This window comes from Narcine bancroftii, chromosome 6, assembly GCF_036971445.1.
Source record: "Narcine bancroftii isolate sNarBan1 chromosome 6, sNarBan1.hap1, whole genome shotgun sequence".
Taxonomy (NCBI): Eukaryota; Metazoa; Chordata; class Chondrichthyes; order Torpediniformes; family Narcinidae; genus Narcine; species Narcine bancroftii.
Genome location: NC_091474.1, coordinates 215089269 through 215103214, shown reverse-complemented (window position 1 = coordinate 215103214; position 13946 = coordinate 215089269). Strand labels below are relative to the sequence as shown.

The 13946-nt window shown below is 40.4% G+C and overlaps 1 protein-coding gene across 2 annotated transcripts in view; it reads left to right on the top strand.

Annotated features, from left to right (window-relative positions):
- The window catches only part of ascc3 (activating signal cointegrator 1 complex subunit 3), a 484134-nt gene that overhangs the window by 313803 nt on the left and 156385 nt on the right, over positions 1 to 13946 (top strand). For both annotated transcript variants that reach the window (XM_069887454.1, XM_069887456.1), the window contains exons 22-24: positions 6891 to 6989; positions 8724 to 8892; positions 11196 to 11416. In XM_069887454.1, the coding sequence (XP_069743555.1) occupies positions 6891 to 6989; positions 8724 to 8892; positions 11196 to 11416 (489 nt within the window). The remainder of the gene's footprint in view (positions 1 to 6890; positions 6990 to 8723; positions 8893 to 11195; positions 11417 to 13946) is intronic.

The window sequence follows — 13946 nt, the reverse complement described above, 5'->3', positions numbered from 1 at the left end:
GTGACGGAGCCTCCACAACCTTCCATGGAAGAGAATTCCAGAGATAAAATTGTGAATTTTAGGTCTAAACAGTGCTAAAGGTAACAGTGTAACCCAACAACCATGCCTTTTAATCAAATTCTTAATCGTATAGTAGAAACTGAATAATGTTGGTGAAGTTCATTCAATCTTATTAAGTGTTTTAAGGGCAGGAGAACCCAGAACTGTTACTAATGTTATTAAAGAGATCACTTGCAAAGAGATCACTCTAACGATCACAACAAAAATTCCAATAAGTCATCTAAGCTACACATAGTGAATCGTATACTAATAATCTTAATATAACCGCTAGATTAGTTTCAGTTGGATGTGGTTCTTGAGCTGTTTTTTTGGGTTAGTGTGAAAACATTTTGTTCTTCTTTATAAAGAAACACCTCATTTATATTTGTTGGAAGGTCTGGAATATCATTAAATCGTGAAGAATTTTCATAGAACGATAACACAAATACAGTGCTTCAAAGCAACTATTGGTCATTAAAACGAAGGATAGATGTGTAGAAGATGAGAAAGATGTACTATAATTTTAGGGTTTGCTTTCTTGCTATCCTCCAATATGAATGATTGTTGGATGAATAAATTTGCACTTTCTTCTTTGATTTATATAATTAAGATTATGTATCATTAACATTTTGAAGGTGATTGTGAAATAAATATTTACATACTGCATGAATGTTAAAAGAAACAGTTGCAACAATGTTGATTATTTTAGCTTTTCAATTACTACATCTAAAACATCATCAAAATACTATTTAGAAACATTTGGCCCTTCAAGCCAACACTGCCATTCATATTGATCAAGGCTTATCATCTACTCAGTACCCAGTACCTGCCTTCTCCCCATACCCTCGATCCGCTTAGCCACAAGGGCCAAATCTAAATCCCTCTTAAATATAGTTAAGGGACTGGCTTCTACTACTTCCTGTGACAAAGGATTCCACAGATTCACCACTCTCTGAGAGACTTTTTTTTTCTTATTTCAGTCCTAAAAGACTTCCCCCTTATCCTTAAACTGTGACCCCCTAGTTCTGGTTTTCCCCAACATCGGGAACAACCTTCCTGCATCTAGCCTGTCCAATCCCTTAAGAATTGTATACGTTTCAATCAGATCCCTCCTCAATCTTCTAAATTCCAGCCTAGTCGATCCAGCCTTTCTTCGTATGCAAGTCCTGCCATCCCTGGTATCAATCTAGGGAACCTTCTTTGCACTCCCTCTATGGCAAGGAAGTCTTTCCCCAGATAAGGAGACCAAAACCGAGATGGTTGGTCAAACATTCAAATTTGCACAATAATAATTCTTGCACATAAGAATCAGAAAATTATTATACTTATTTTATAATGCCATGGTGATTAATATTAATAATTCCTGGAACAATTTCAAAGCTGTTAACATTTTCAGAAGTTCTTAGTTTGGCTAACATCTGTCAATTGCACTGGTCCATTTGATGTCAGCTCCTGCTACATTGGACAATGTTCTAACATTGATTGATTTTGAGACACCATGTGTCCAGTGGAGTAAAAAGGAACTGGGTTTCCCTGTGAAGTAGTCAGAACCATTTGTTTCTTCCCAGTCCTGCTTCCACCTTGAACTTGGGGTGAAACATGAAAGTCTGCAGATGCTGTGGTTGTAGTCAAAAACCTTCTACAAACTATTCAACACCCACCCTCAGCTACACTTCTTCACACCCTGACCCCAGTGAGGATTACATTCCTTTTTCTCAATTTTTCCATTTCCGTTGCATCTGCTCCCAGAACGAGGACTTTCATGGCAAATCATAGGAGACATCTTCCTTCTTCAAACAACTTGGCTTCCCCTCTACCACCTTACCCATATATCCCTCAATACCCACACATCTGCCCTGGCCCCCTCTTCCCCCATTCTCAACAAGGACAAACCTCTTTGTCCTCAGCTACTAACCCACCAGCCTCTTCATCCAACATATCCCCCTCTGCCGTTTCTACCTTCTACTACATGTCCCACCACCAGACACATATTCCCCCTCCCCTTTCAGCCTTCCACAGGGACTGCTCTCTCCACTTGTGAATCTGCAGGGGAAATGTACTGCATCCAGTGCTCATGTTGTGGTCTCCTCCACATCAGAGAGACTGGACGCAGACTCGGAAATCACTTGGTTGAGCACCTCAGCTCTGTCCGCAGCAATAGTATGGATCTCCCAGTGGCCACCCATTTCAATTCTCTCCCCTATTTCCTTGGTGGCATGTTTGTCCATGGTGCCATGCACTACCAGATTGAGATCACCTGCAAATTTGGGGAACAAGACCTCATCTTCTGTCTGGGAACCCTCCAACTGGATGGCATTAGCATCAACTTCTCTGGTTTCTGTCAGAATCCCAACCCCTGCCCCAATCTTCTTCTCCCTGACTCTTTTCCTCTAGCTCTAGCTCTCTCTCTCTCTCTCTCTCTTTCTCTCTCTCTCTCTCTCTCTCTCTCTCTCTCTCTCTCGTTTCCCTTTTCCTTCTGTCTCCTTTCAGAGCCAAAATCAATTCTCACCTTTTCTCTTATCATATCCAATTAACACCTTTTATCTGTTGGTCTGTATTTCTCTCCCCCCATTGTACCCCCTTTTTTTTTTAAACCATCCTTCAATTCAGACATCCACTTCTTTCTCTCATACCTTGAGGAAGGGTTCAAGCCTGAATCGATGGTAATATAGCTTTATCTCCTATTGACACTGCAAGACTGGTTGAGTTTCTCCAACAATTCTGTGTTTTGTCCACCTTGAACTAGAATAGCAATGATGCAATATAAATAAAAAATCAGCAGAGGGAGTACTGAGTTAAAGAAAAGGTAAATAAAAATGTCTGCAATAATCTAGTTTATTGTGCATAGTTGTGGAGATCTAAAAGCTGTGGAAGAGTGGAATTAAAATTGCATTCTAGAAATCATTATCATTTTCTTCTATTATTGAAAGAACTGATGAAGAGGTTTTTTTTGTTCAGAAAACTTTGTGAAAACCATAGAATGTCTGGAATAGGAAGAAATGTTTTTAAAAAGGCTCAAGTACAAAGTACTCGAAGCATTGAGAAGTTTTTTTTTCCCATTAATTTAACTATTGAGTTTGAGTTCGATCAGCTGCTATATTGCCCAAGTTTGCTAAACTGCTTAAGAAGAAAAAATTGGTGTAAATTTAGAGGGGCACGTTGAAAGACTTGATAGACAGGAAGATAGAAAATATTTCAGCAATACCAGAATGTCAGAATATATAGTGTAAGATCAATCTGAAAAATATTTGATGATCTATATAAAGCAATGTGAAGCATAAATATCAACTAAATGAGGAAGTATGGTCCACTTCAGGAAGTTATAGTTAAAATGTACTCATTCCCATGATGAGAGTATTGACTGGATTGACTTGCATACATAGCCTCATATTGATTGACATAATTTTCTGTTATTTAGTGAAGATTTTCTCTGTCCACCAAATGTCATTTTCCTGCCCAATTCGTGATTGTCATATCTGCCCTCTCCATCAAATAATGCTAGTCCACCACCTCTTCTTTATTCGTGCAATTTCTATTCAAGAGATAACCATTGGCATTCTTCCACATTTCAAATGTATACTGTTATCACTCAGTCCTGTGTTAAAAATTTCCAATTCAACTCTTTCTCCAAATCCTTAAACCTGGTGTCCTGTTCATCAACATTATTTCCGCGGCATAGCCTATCGCAACTTCTCCATGGGTGAAATAGATGTTACTGTTCCTTTTTGCCCAGCACAATTTTTTTCCCACACTATCCTATCCCTCCCTAATCCTCCATCCTTACTCGGTTTAATTGGTTCTTCAGTTTCCACTATACTGTATCTCAAGCTCCACTTGAAAGTTCTATGGTGTCAGACTTAATGTCAATTCATTTCTTGTCTTGGACATTTCTGTGTGGCTTTCAGCTTTATTGTCTTTGCATTCCACGGTACATTCCACAGATCTCCATCTTTAAAGTTCTTTTGAAAATCAACAACTCAAACAACCTTTCAGTCAAGCTTCCACCCTACCGCTCCATCATCCTCTTTGTTCATTTCATTTCCTTATTTAAGAAGCATCATTCAATGTTCTTTTTTGTTAAAGCTGATGGATGCATGGAAATTTGCAAGAATAATCAAAATTTTAAGTCACAATTTATCATTAGAGTGAAAGCATGCAGGATAGGAGTATAGGTAATTTGGAATGGATTATTTTATGTTACCTTTACCGTCATCGCATCTTAAGATGTGGTCATTATTTACAGTAGTAGGTGAGCAAACCCAAGGTCATGAGTTCAAGCCTCACCAAGGACATGTACCAGGTTTGTCTTGTTTGAAGAACGTTTATTTGGCAACTCATCAGCAGTTACCAAATCTGAATAAAAGTAGTAAAATATGGGTGAAAAATTCAAAGGTGGTGAGAGCGCAGGAATCTGGAGTGGTAGTGCTCGATATCGATATCTCGATGTTGTGATCTTCCATAGTTCTAAGCTTGTGAAGCATAGTTGACTTTCAAGGTGGGTGAATGGGAACATTTCACTCTCTTGGAGAATCTATTAGTGTGTTGGCCTGTTTCTCCCACGAATACAAACCATTGTGTGTCTCCCGGTCTGCATGTAATTACTTCCCCCATTTTAGGTGGACTGCTGCACCTTCACCTTACTGGACTCCTCAGGGTCCCATAGGTCAACATCGTCTATTTGTTTTGTAGGTCTGAAGTGGCCAGATGTCATGAAAGTGGGGACTGCCCCTGTGCAATGGGGCACAAATTGAACTGGTCCACTGCTTCTTGCAGCATGCTGAGCCACCCCTTCAGCATATGGTGTTATTGGCCAGTTTACAGATGGCACAAAAATTGATGAGAGTTGAGGACAATGAAGGAAGTTGTCAAAGGTTACAACAGATAAAGATCGGTAACAGATATGAATAAAGGAATTGCAGCTGGAGTTTAGTCTGGTCAAGTGTATAGTGTTGCACTTGGGGAAATCAAATGCAAGTGTACAGTTGCGTATTGTGTTCAGTTCTGATGACCTCATTCTAGGAGGAATGTGAATTTAGAGAGCGTGCAGAGGAAATTTACCAGGATGTTACCTGAATTGCAGAAACTGTCTGATGAAGAAAGTTTAAGCAAGCTAGGACTTTTCTCTTTGGAATGACTGAGAATAAGAGGCAATTTAACAGATTATGAGAGGCATAGATAGAGTGGACTGTTACCACCTTTTTCCCAGGGTGGCAATGGTCAACACCAGAAGACATCTGCTTCAAGTAAGTTCAGGGTAGATATCAAAGATAGTTTTTACAGAAAGAGTGGTGGGTGTATTGCCAAGGGTAGTGGTGGAGGCTGATACAAAAAGGATAATCGAAAGGCTCTTGAGTAGGCACATGGATGTGAGAAAAATGGAAGGTTATGAGCTGTGAGAGAATAAAGTGTTAAATTAATGTTGAGCAGAATTATATAGGTTGGCGCAATATTGTAAACTGAAGGGCCTGAACTGTGCTATAATGTTCAGTATTCTAAATGGCTCTTTGATGTACAGAATCTTAGGGCACAAATCCAAAACTTCCTGAAAGTGGCAACACAGGTAGAAAAGGTACTAAAGAATGTATCGGACATGCTTGCCTTGATTAGTAGGCACATTGAATAGAAAAGTCAATAAGTTATCTGGCAGTTATATAAAACTTTGATTCAGCCAAATTCAGCCAAAAATATGTTCAATTCTGTTCACTTCATTGGAAAGAGTTCACAAGGGATTCACCAGAATATTGCCTGCATTGAAATGTATTTGCTATTGAACAAACTTGGATTGTTTTCTCTGGAACATCAGAGGTTGAGGGGAGAACTGGTAAACATCTATAACATTATGAGAGCCATATATTGGGTGGGTGGGGTGGAATAGTCAAAGTGGAAATGTCAAGTACAAGAGGGCTTTGATTTAAAATGAGAGAGGGAATATTTAAAGGGGATCTGTGGGCAAGGTCCTTTACTCAGTAATTGGTAGGTGCGTGGAACACGTTGCAGGTGACATTTAGACAGGCACACAAACATTCAGGGAATGGATGGATATGGCTCACGCGCAGGCAGCTAAGATTCGTGTAATTTGGCATCATGGTCGACACCGACATCTTGAACTGAAAGACCGGTTCCCATACTGTTTAGTTCTTTGTGCACCCACTTGCAACCCCCACAGGGTCGCAGGAAAAATTGTGCTGTCTCTGTGGAATTTGCACAAAGTCAGGAATGAATTCAGATCAAGTCACTGTGAGGCCGCAGATCCACCAGTTTTACCATGGTGGAGCCCTTCATTCCTGTCCCTAATTGTTGTTGATCATACTTCCCCGGCGCTTCTGGTTAGACTGTTCTTGTACTTAGATTAATATTGAATTTGAATGATGGTATAAACAGTAGTTTCATTCCTCTTACTCTCCTTCAATGAAAAGGCATCCCCCCCTTTGTCATCTGAAATTCACTTCTCATGTGTTCATCTTGTTTGGCTGTAAAATCAGTTTCATTAGAAAACACAATTTGATAGCAGTGTTGATTTCTGAACTATTCCAATCACAGAATGTTCTCAATTATAAGTGTATTGCAGGATAAAAACATAAAAGTGAATAAACTGAAGGAGAATATGAAAAGAGTTAATGAGTGGGAATAATAAAGGGAGTGTCAATGGGACTAGGCAAAATAATAGTTTGATGCGGGCTATGGTTCTTATTGAATGACTCTTTGGAAGAGGTAGTACAGATTCTGTGGCCGAATAACCTCATAATTTGCTGTGTTATTGTCAAAATTATAATGCCCTAGTGGTATTTTCTTCCAGTTACTTTAGTAATATTAGAAGGCAGTAAATAATATGTTAGCATTTGTCTCCACAGACTCATGGTTCTGTTGGTGAACCTTGGTGGATTTGGGTGGAAGATCCTCTGAATGACCACATATACCATTCAGAGTACTTTCTTCTCCAAAAAAAACAGGTGAGTTGCAACCACATTGGTTAATACAATCTTGACATATTTCCTATTGCTGCTAATTTTGTGGTTTGTGGTTGTTGGCTCAGTAAAATAGAGTTAATGTATTGCTTCAGATATTGGACTGTACTTCCTGAAAAAGATGCATGCAACTCAGATTTGTTTCCCATTACAATGTATGCAAATATGTTTTTTTTTAAATTGAGCATGATGTAATGCTAAAATGACTAAGTGTGATTAAGTGAACACAGAATATTACAGCACAGTGCAGGCCCTTCAGCCCACCTTGTTGTGCTGACCTTTGAAAACCTACTTCACAACAATTTAATTCTTCCCTACATCACACCCATAACATTCTATTCTTCTTACATTCATGTGCCTGAATAAGAGTCTTTTGAATGACCCTATTATACCAGCTTCTGACACCACCCCCAGCAATGCATTCCAGGTGCCCACCACTCTCTGAGTAAAAGAACTTACCTCTGATATCTCCCCTTAACTTTCCTCCACTCACATACAATGTTCTCTTGTATTTGCTATTATGCTCCAGGAAAAAGGTGCTGGCTGTCCACTCTACTTAAGTCCTCATAATCTTAGAAACCTCCATTAAATTACTTCTCTCCCAAAGAGAAATCCTTAGCTCTGTCAACCTTGCTTCTTTAGACATGTTCTCCAATCCAGGCAACATCCTGATAAATCTGCTCTGCATCCTCTCTAAAGCAATTACATCCTTCCTATAATGAGGTGACCAAAACTAAACTTAATACTCCAAGTGTGGTCTAACAAGTTTTATAGAACTGCAGCATTACCTCGCAGCTCTTGAACTTGAAACCCAGATTAATTAAGGCAACACACCATACACCTTCTTACCCCCCCCTCCCCATCAACTTGCATGACTACCTTGCAAGATCTATGGAGCTGAACCCCAAGATCTCTCTGTTCCTCTATACTGTTAAGAATCCTACCGTTAATCACATTCTCCGCCTTCAAATTCGAACTTCCAAAGTGCATCACTTCATACATCCAAATTGAACTTCATCTGCCACTTCTCTGCCAAACGCTGCATACTGTCTTTATCCTGTTATAACTTATGACAACTTTCTAAACTATCCACAACACCTCCAACCTTTGTATCATTTGCATACTTACTGACTTATCCCTCCACTTCTTTGTCCATCTATAAAAATCACTAAGAGCAGTGTTCCAGAACAGATCCCTGTGGAGCACCACTAGACACTGATCACACATTTGATGCATTTTTTCACAATTTATAATTTATTGTTGTACACTAAAGCAATATAGATTATGTTGAATCACTCTTTGCAGTATTTCTAGAAATCAAGCAGTGATGAAAAACTAATCGTATGAATGTAAATTACATTTCTCAGCATTGACATGAGCCTGTCTTCTTCTTAACTATTAATTTAAATAATAAAAACGTTCTTTTTTGAATGTTTTTAACAAAATGTCAGAGGATGATCTGAAGGTAAAAACTGTGGTAATAATAATGAAAGTAGCAATTAATTTCCCATTGTCTCCTGTGAAATTATTCTTTGAGAACAGATGTTACTTTAAAGCAATGAATTTATTCTTGGAGAAATGATGCAAACTATTCATAAGAGAATTTAGAATTGCACTTTTGTGCTGTTTGAAAATGTCAGATATCCATTTGCCAATTTTTAAAAAGATATGGGAAGAAAAATTAACAACTTCTAATGCTCTGTTTTATGTTGGTTGTAGGTTTTGTCTAAAGAACCACAGCTGTTAGTCTTTACCATTCCTATTTTTGAGCCATTGCCCTCTCAGTACTACATCCGGGCTGTATCTGATCGGTGGCTGGGAGCTGAAGCCGTGTGCATAATTAATTTTCAATATCTGATTCTGCCAGAGAGGCATCCCCCTCACACTGGTAATATAACTATGAAACGTTTATTTGTATATTTCTGAGACATAATGTTCACCACATAAGGCAGCTCAAGTTTATTCATTGCTGAGCTGAACAGTGCACACAAGGTTCTGAATTTGTTCCATTGCAACAATGAGCTGCTCTTTGTTACAGTAATGATAGAGGTCCTTCAACTGGCTTCTGCAACTCTGCAGACATAAGAGATTCAGACATGGTACTCTGAAGGAAAAACCTCTTGCAATCCATGGCAGCTCTGCATTAGATATTGGATAAACAATCAGATTTGAAGAACCTGGTGATTCCTGCTGGGAGTGCAAGCTGGATTGTAATGCCACTAGTGTTGAATAAGCAACCTGCTCTCTTCAATCATGACCTCACACAGACAACTACTATCAGTGCAATTACCAGTGGCAGCAATGATGTTTCTAAGTCAGAAGGTTATGGTTCAAGTCCCACTCCAGAACGAGCTCATTAGCTGAGCTGAGTGCAGTTTTAAGGAAGAGTGTAATTTTGGAGATGCCCTTTTAAAACTCGGGCACCATTCATTCAGAATTTAAATTTCATGGCGCTAAAAAGAAACAAAGGGGCAATTTATTACGATGTCCAGGCTGTAGTTAGCAGGTGAAATAAGTGAGTCCATTTTTAAAGGCATGCTGTTAGATGCATCTGGCCATATTATCCAAGTCCCAGATCTTCACCACGCACGTTATTCAAAGTGGCATCCATGGTCCAACAATTTTTCAGTTGTTTCATCAGTGAGTTTCCTTGCATCGGAAAGTCAGAAAAAATGAGCTCCATCTGCAACTCCTCAGCAACTGAAGCAATTGGCAGAAAATCTAGGCATACACCAAGACAGAGACAACATTCAGCTATGGGCTTATAAGTGGCAATTATGGGAAGTTCAACACTTGTTCCTACTCCTCCTCTCACACCACCATCCAGGAACCTAAACAGCACTTCCAGGTGAGGCAGAGTTTCACGTGCATCTTCTCCAATGTGGGGCCTCTGATGTGGTCTCCTCCACATTGGGTAAACGAAATGCAGACTAGGCATCCGATTGGTAAATGTGCTCCCAAAAAGCAATTGGGGTGGCAGTTCCAGGATCTTAACCTCAAAGGACACAAGCTGAGCACTGCATTTTACCTTGTGTATCAAACAAAGCTTGTTGGATGTGTATGAGCTTTGTGACAGGGTAGGAACAAGTGTTGAACTTCCCACGATTGCCACTTATAAGCCCATAGCTGAATGTTGTCTCGGTCTTCGTGTATGCCAAGATTTTCTGCCAACTGCTTCAGTTGCTGAGGAGTTGCAGATGGAGCTCATTTTTTCTGACTTTCCGATGCAAGGAAACTCACTGATGAAACAATTGAAAAATTGTTGGACCATGGATGCCACTTATTACAAATAACTTCATTGAAAATACATTAGACATTTGATGCAAAATGTTTTTGTACTTTGTGCTGTCCTCCTCATCTTTTTTTTTCAAGAATGAAACATTATTAGACAAGAAATTGAATGAATGCACAGTTCCATGTATGCTCTTCCAGAAACATAATCTATTTGTCTTGGAAGTCCATAGTGCTTTACACATTTGTGTTGGATGTCCACAGTGCTTTACACATTTGTCTTGGATGTCCACAGTGCTTTACACATTTGAAGCATCTGATGGCCTTACCTCAACTTGCTCCTGTATTGCAGAGCAGGCAGAGGGATAGAAATGGGATAGAAATAGGATCCTGCCCTTGGGCAGGGGTTGTGATGTAGGAGAATTGGGCAAAAGTCAGATTCAACAAGTAAAAGGGTTAAGCTATGCTGGAATAGGGTAAGGGATTTGATTGGTTCAGATAAGAAACAGGGATATAAGTGTTTCTGTGAGTGAGTAGGTAAATGGGAGTTGAAATTAGAGGTCAAGGATATCAGATAGGCAGGAAATTGTCATAGGTTTGAGTTGGCATCAGCTCACAGTTAACAGCAATGACAGTCTTGGGGATGAGACGGGGATGAATTCTAAAGTGAAGGATGACCTACCTCGAGGAAGATGAATAGAATGACGACAGTGCAAAATGGTAAGGTTGAGTTTTGTTTGACAAATACTGAAACAGGGTTTGTAGATTTACCTTTTATATGTTTCTGAAGTCCATCAGTGACTAATTTGAATATTACACTTTATAGTTCATCTCTTTATTAATGGCTGCTCTCTTTTGTATCTTTATTCAAAGAAACTTTCTGGTTTGAGTGGTTTTTTTGTATTTTTGTTGACGCATTTCTTACATGTATTACATATTTAAATTACTTGTGCTTTGCAGAATTGCTTGATCTGCAGCCTTTGCCCATCAATGCTCTTGGAAATCGGGAGTATGAAGCCCTGTACAAGTTTACCCACTTCAACCCAATCCAGACTCAGATCTTTCATACTGTTTATCACACTGACTGCAATGTGCTACTTGGAGCTCCAACGGGTTCAGGAAAGACAGTTGCAGCCGAGTTGGCAATATTTCGCATTTTCAACAAATATCCAACATCAAAGGTCATTTTTGTTTCAATTTCTGTCTTATTTTTGTAAGCATCTTGGTTGAAATGTTTATTTTTGAAATCTTTTAAAATATAGACATACAGCACAGTTACAGGCCCTTTCAGCTCATGAGTCTATGCTGCCAAATTATACCCAGTTGACCTACAACCTCCAGTGCATCTTGAATGGTGGGTGGAAGTTGGAGCCCCTGGGGAAGACCCATGCAGACATAGGGAAAACATACAAACTACAGACAATGTGGTATTCAAACCCTGGTCATGATCGTTGGTGTTGTAACAGCGTTGTTCTAACTGCTATGCAAACCATGCTGCCCCTCAATGAAAATACAGTAAAATCCCCATTATCTGGCACCTATAGGGATCATGGATGCTGGAAATGCAAATTTTCTTGTTGACTGAGACTCACTGTACTTTGTTGGGACAGCATGAAGGCAGTTAGTAATGCCAGATATAGACTGGTGCAATACAATTTTTTACACCAGTTATACCTCATGCTGAAAAAAATTACATAAGATCCAACCAGAAATCCCGGATGTGTTTTAGATGCGGCATTGAGACTGGAACTTTTGTGCATTTGCCGTGGCTATGCTCCAAGGTGAGACGCTTTTGGTTAGAATTAGGGGGCATTTTGAAAAAAAAATCACAGGGCTGGAATACCCGGAGGACCCTGCCCTGTTCCTGCTGGGTGACATTACGGACTTGTGTCTAAAATTTTCTAAACATCAAATTCAATTTGTGAAGGTTGCCTTTGTGGTGGCCGGAAAGTGTATAATGGATACCTGGACATCTGACTCTCAGCTGAGCATAGCAAGATGGTGCATGGAGGTGCAGAACTGTGTTCCCCTGGAGAAAATCACTTAAGGGGGAGATATGGCACATTCATTGAGATATGGCAGCCATGCCTGCAGCAAGTCAAAACACAGATATGATTGGTCTCCCCAGAGCCTTTATCAACAGGAATAACTGGACTTTGCAAGCCCTGAAACACTGAGAACGAGGAGACAACTTGGCAATCCTGCCGGTTCCCCCTCCCCTTTTTTTTCCTTTATTATTTACAATTTGATATTTATGTTTTAGCTTGGGTTGAATGGGAGGGAAGTTGAACAACGGTTGGGATAGGGATAAATTGTGGGGGGGAGGGGGGGGAGTTAGAACTCAGTTAACAATAATCTGTAAAAAGGGAGGATTGTTTCCCCCATACCACTTGGTTAATACGAGTCTGTAAAATTATAAATAACATTTTCAAAAAAATTGGAAGACAATGGTAGCGCCATGGATAGTCAGTTGGTTTTAGAGCAACGTGTGGAATAGCTCACAAAGCCCACTTTGGAGTGACAGTCCAGATGATGTCGGAATGATGGGTTGTGGTTGACTGGTTCTGTTGTCTCTGCTTCTTTCTTGTCCTCCAGCTGGCATGTCCACTTTTCCTCACCACTCTTCACGCCCTTTCTGACAGCGCTTCTCCAGTGTCCACGGTCATCAGCAAGGGGCTCCGAGTTAAGCACATCGATGTAAGCAAGTTTCAGATCACGCTTGTAGTCATCTTTGAACTGCAGCTGTGGCCAGCCAGCAGGTCAAAATCCTTCAGCCAGACAACCATACAGCAGGTCTTTTGGGATGTGACCATCCTCTGTACGGTGTACATGGCCAAGCCACCACAGTTGTCTCTGTCACAGCAGGAAGGGCATGCTGAAAGAACCAGTTTTATCCAGAACCTCAGTAGTGGTGAGTCTGTCCTGCCAGAATATGTCTAGGATGTACCAAAAGCATTGGTGATGGAAGCTCTCATTCCATTTCTCCTGCCTGGCATACGTTGTCTATGATTCACTGCCATAAAGCAGGGTGCTGAGGACACATGCCTGATACACCTTGAGCTTAGTGTTCACTGTGAGGTGTTTGTTGCTCCACACTCTTTTGATTAGTGTGGTCATACAGTGGGAGCCTTAGCGATGCACTTGTCGATTTCAGATTCAAGTGAGAGGTTGCTGGTGATGGTGGAGCCCAGGAATATGAAGCAGTCAGTGACGCCAAGCTCTTCATCTTCAATGCAGATTTTTGGTGGGTTGCCACATCTTGCCCAATCACATTGGTTTTTTTGATGCTGATCGTCAGCCCAAACTCCTGGCAGGACTTGGCAAAGTTGTTGATCAGCCTCTTTAGCTGCCCTACTATGTGGAAGGTCATTGCTGCGTCATCTGATGAGAACCCGCCGGATCTTACTCTTCGCTTTCAGACAGGCCAGGTTAAAGAGTTTTCCGTCACTTCTTGTGTGCAGATGGACTCAATCCTCAGAATCCCGAAATGCACGTGACAGCAGCAGGGAGAAGAAGATGCCAAATAGTGTTAGCACTAGGACATAGTCCTGCTTTACTCCACTTAGAATCTCAAATGGTTCAGAGGTGGATCCATTAAAGCTGACTGTACCTTTCATGTTGTCGTGGAAGGAAGCGATAATAATGAGCAGCTTTGAAGGGTAGCTGACCTTCCCAAGCAGCTGGAACAGTCCACACCTGCTCACAAGGTCA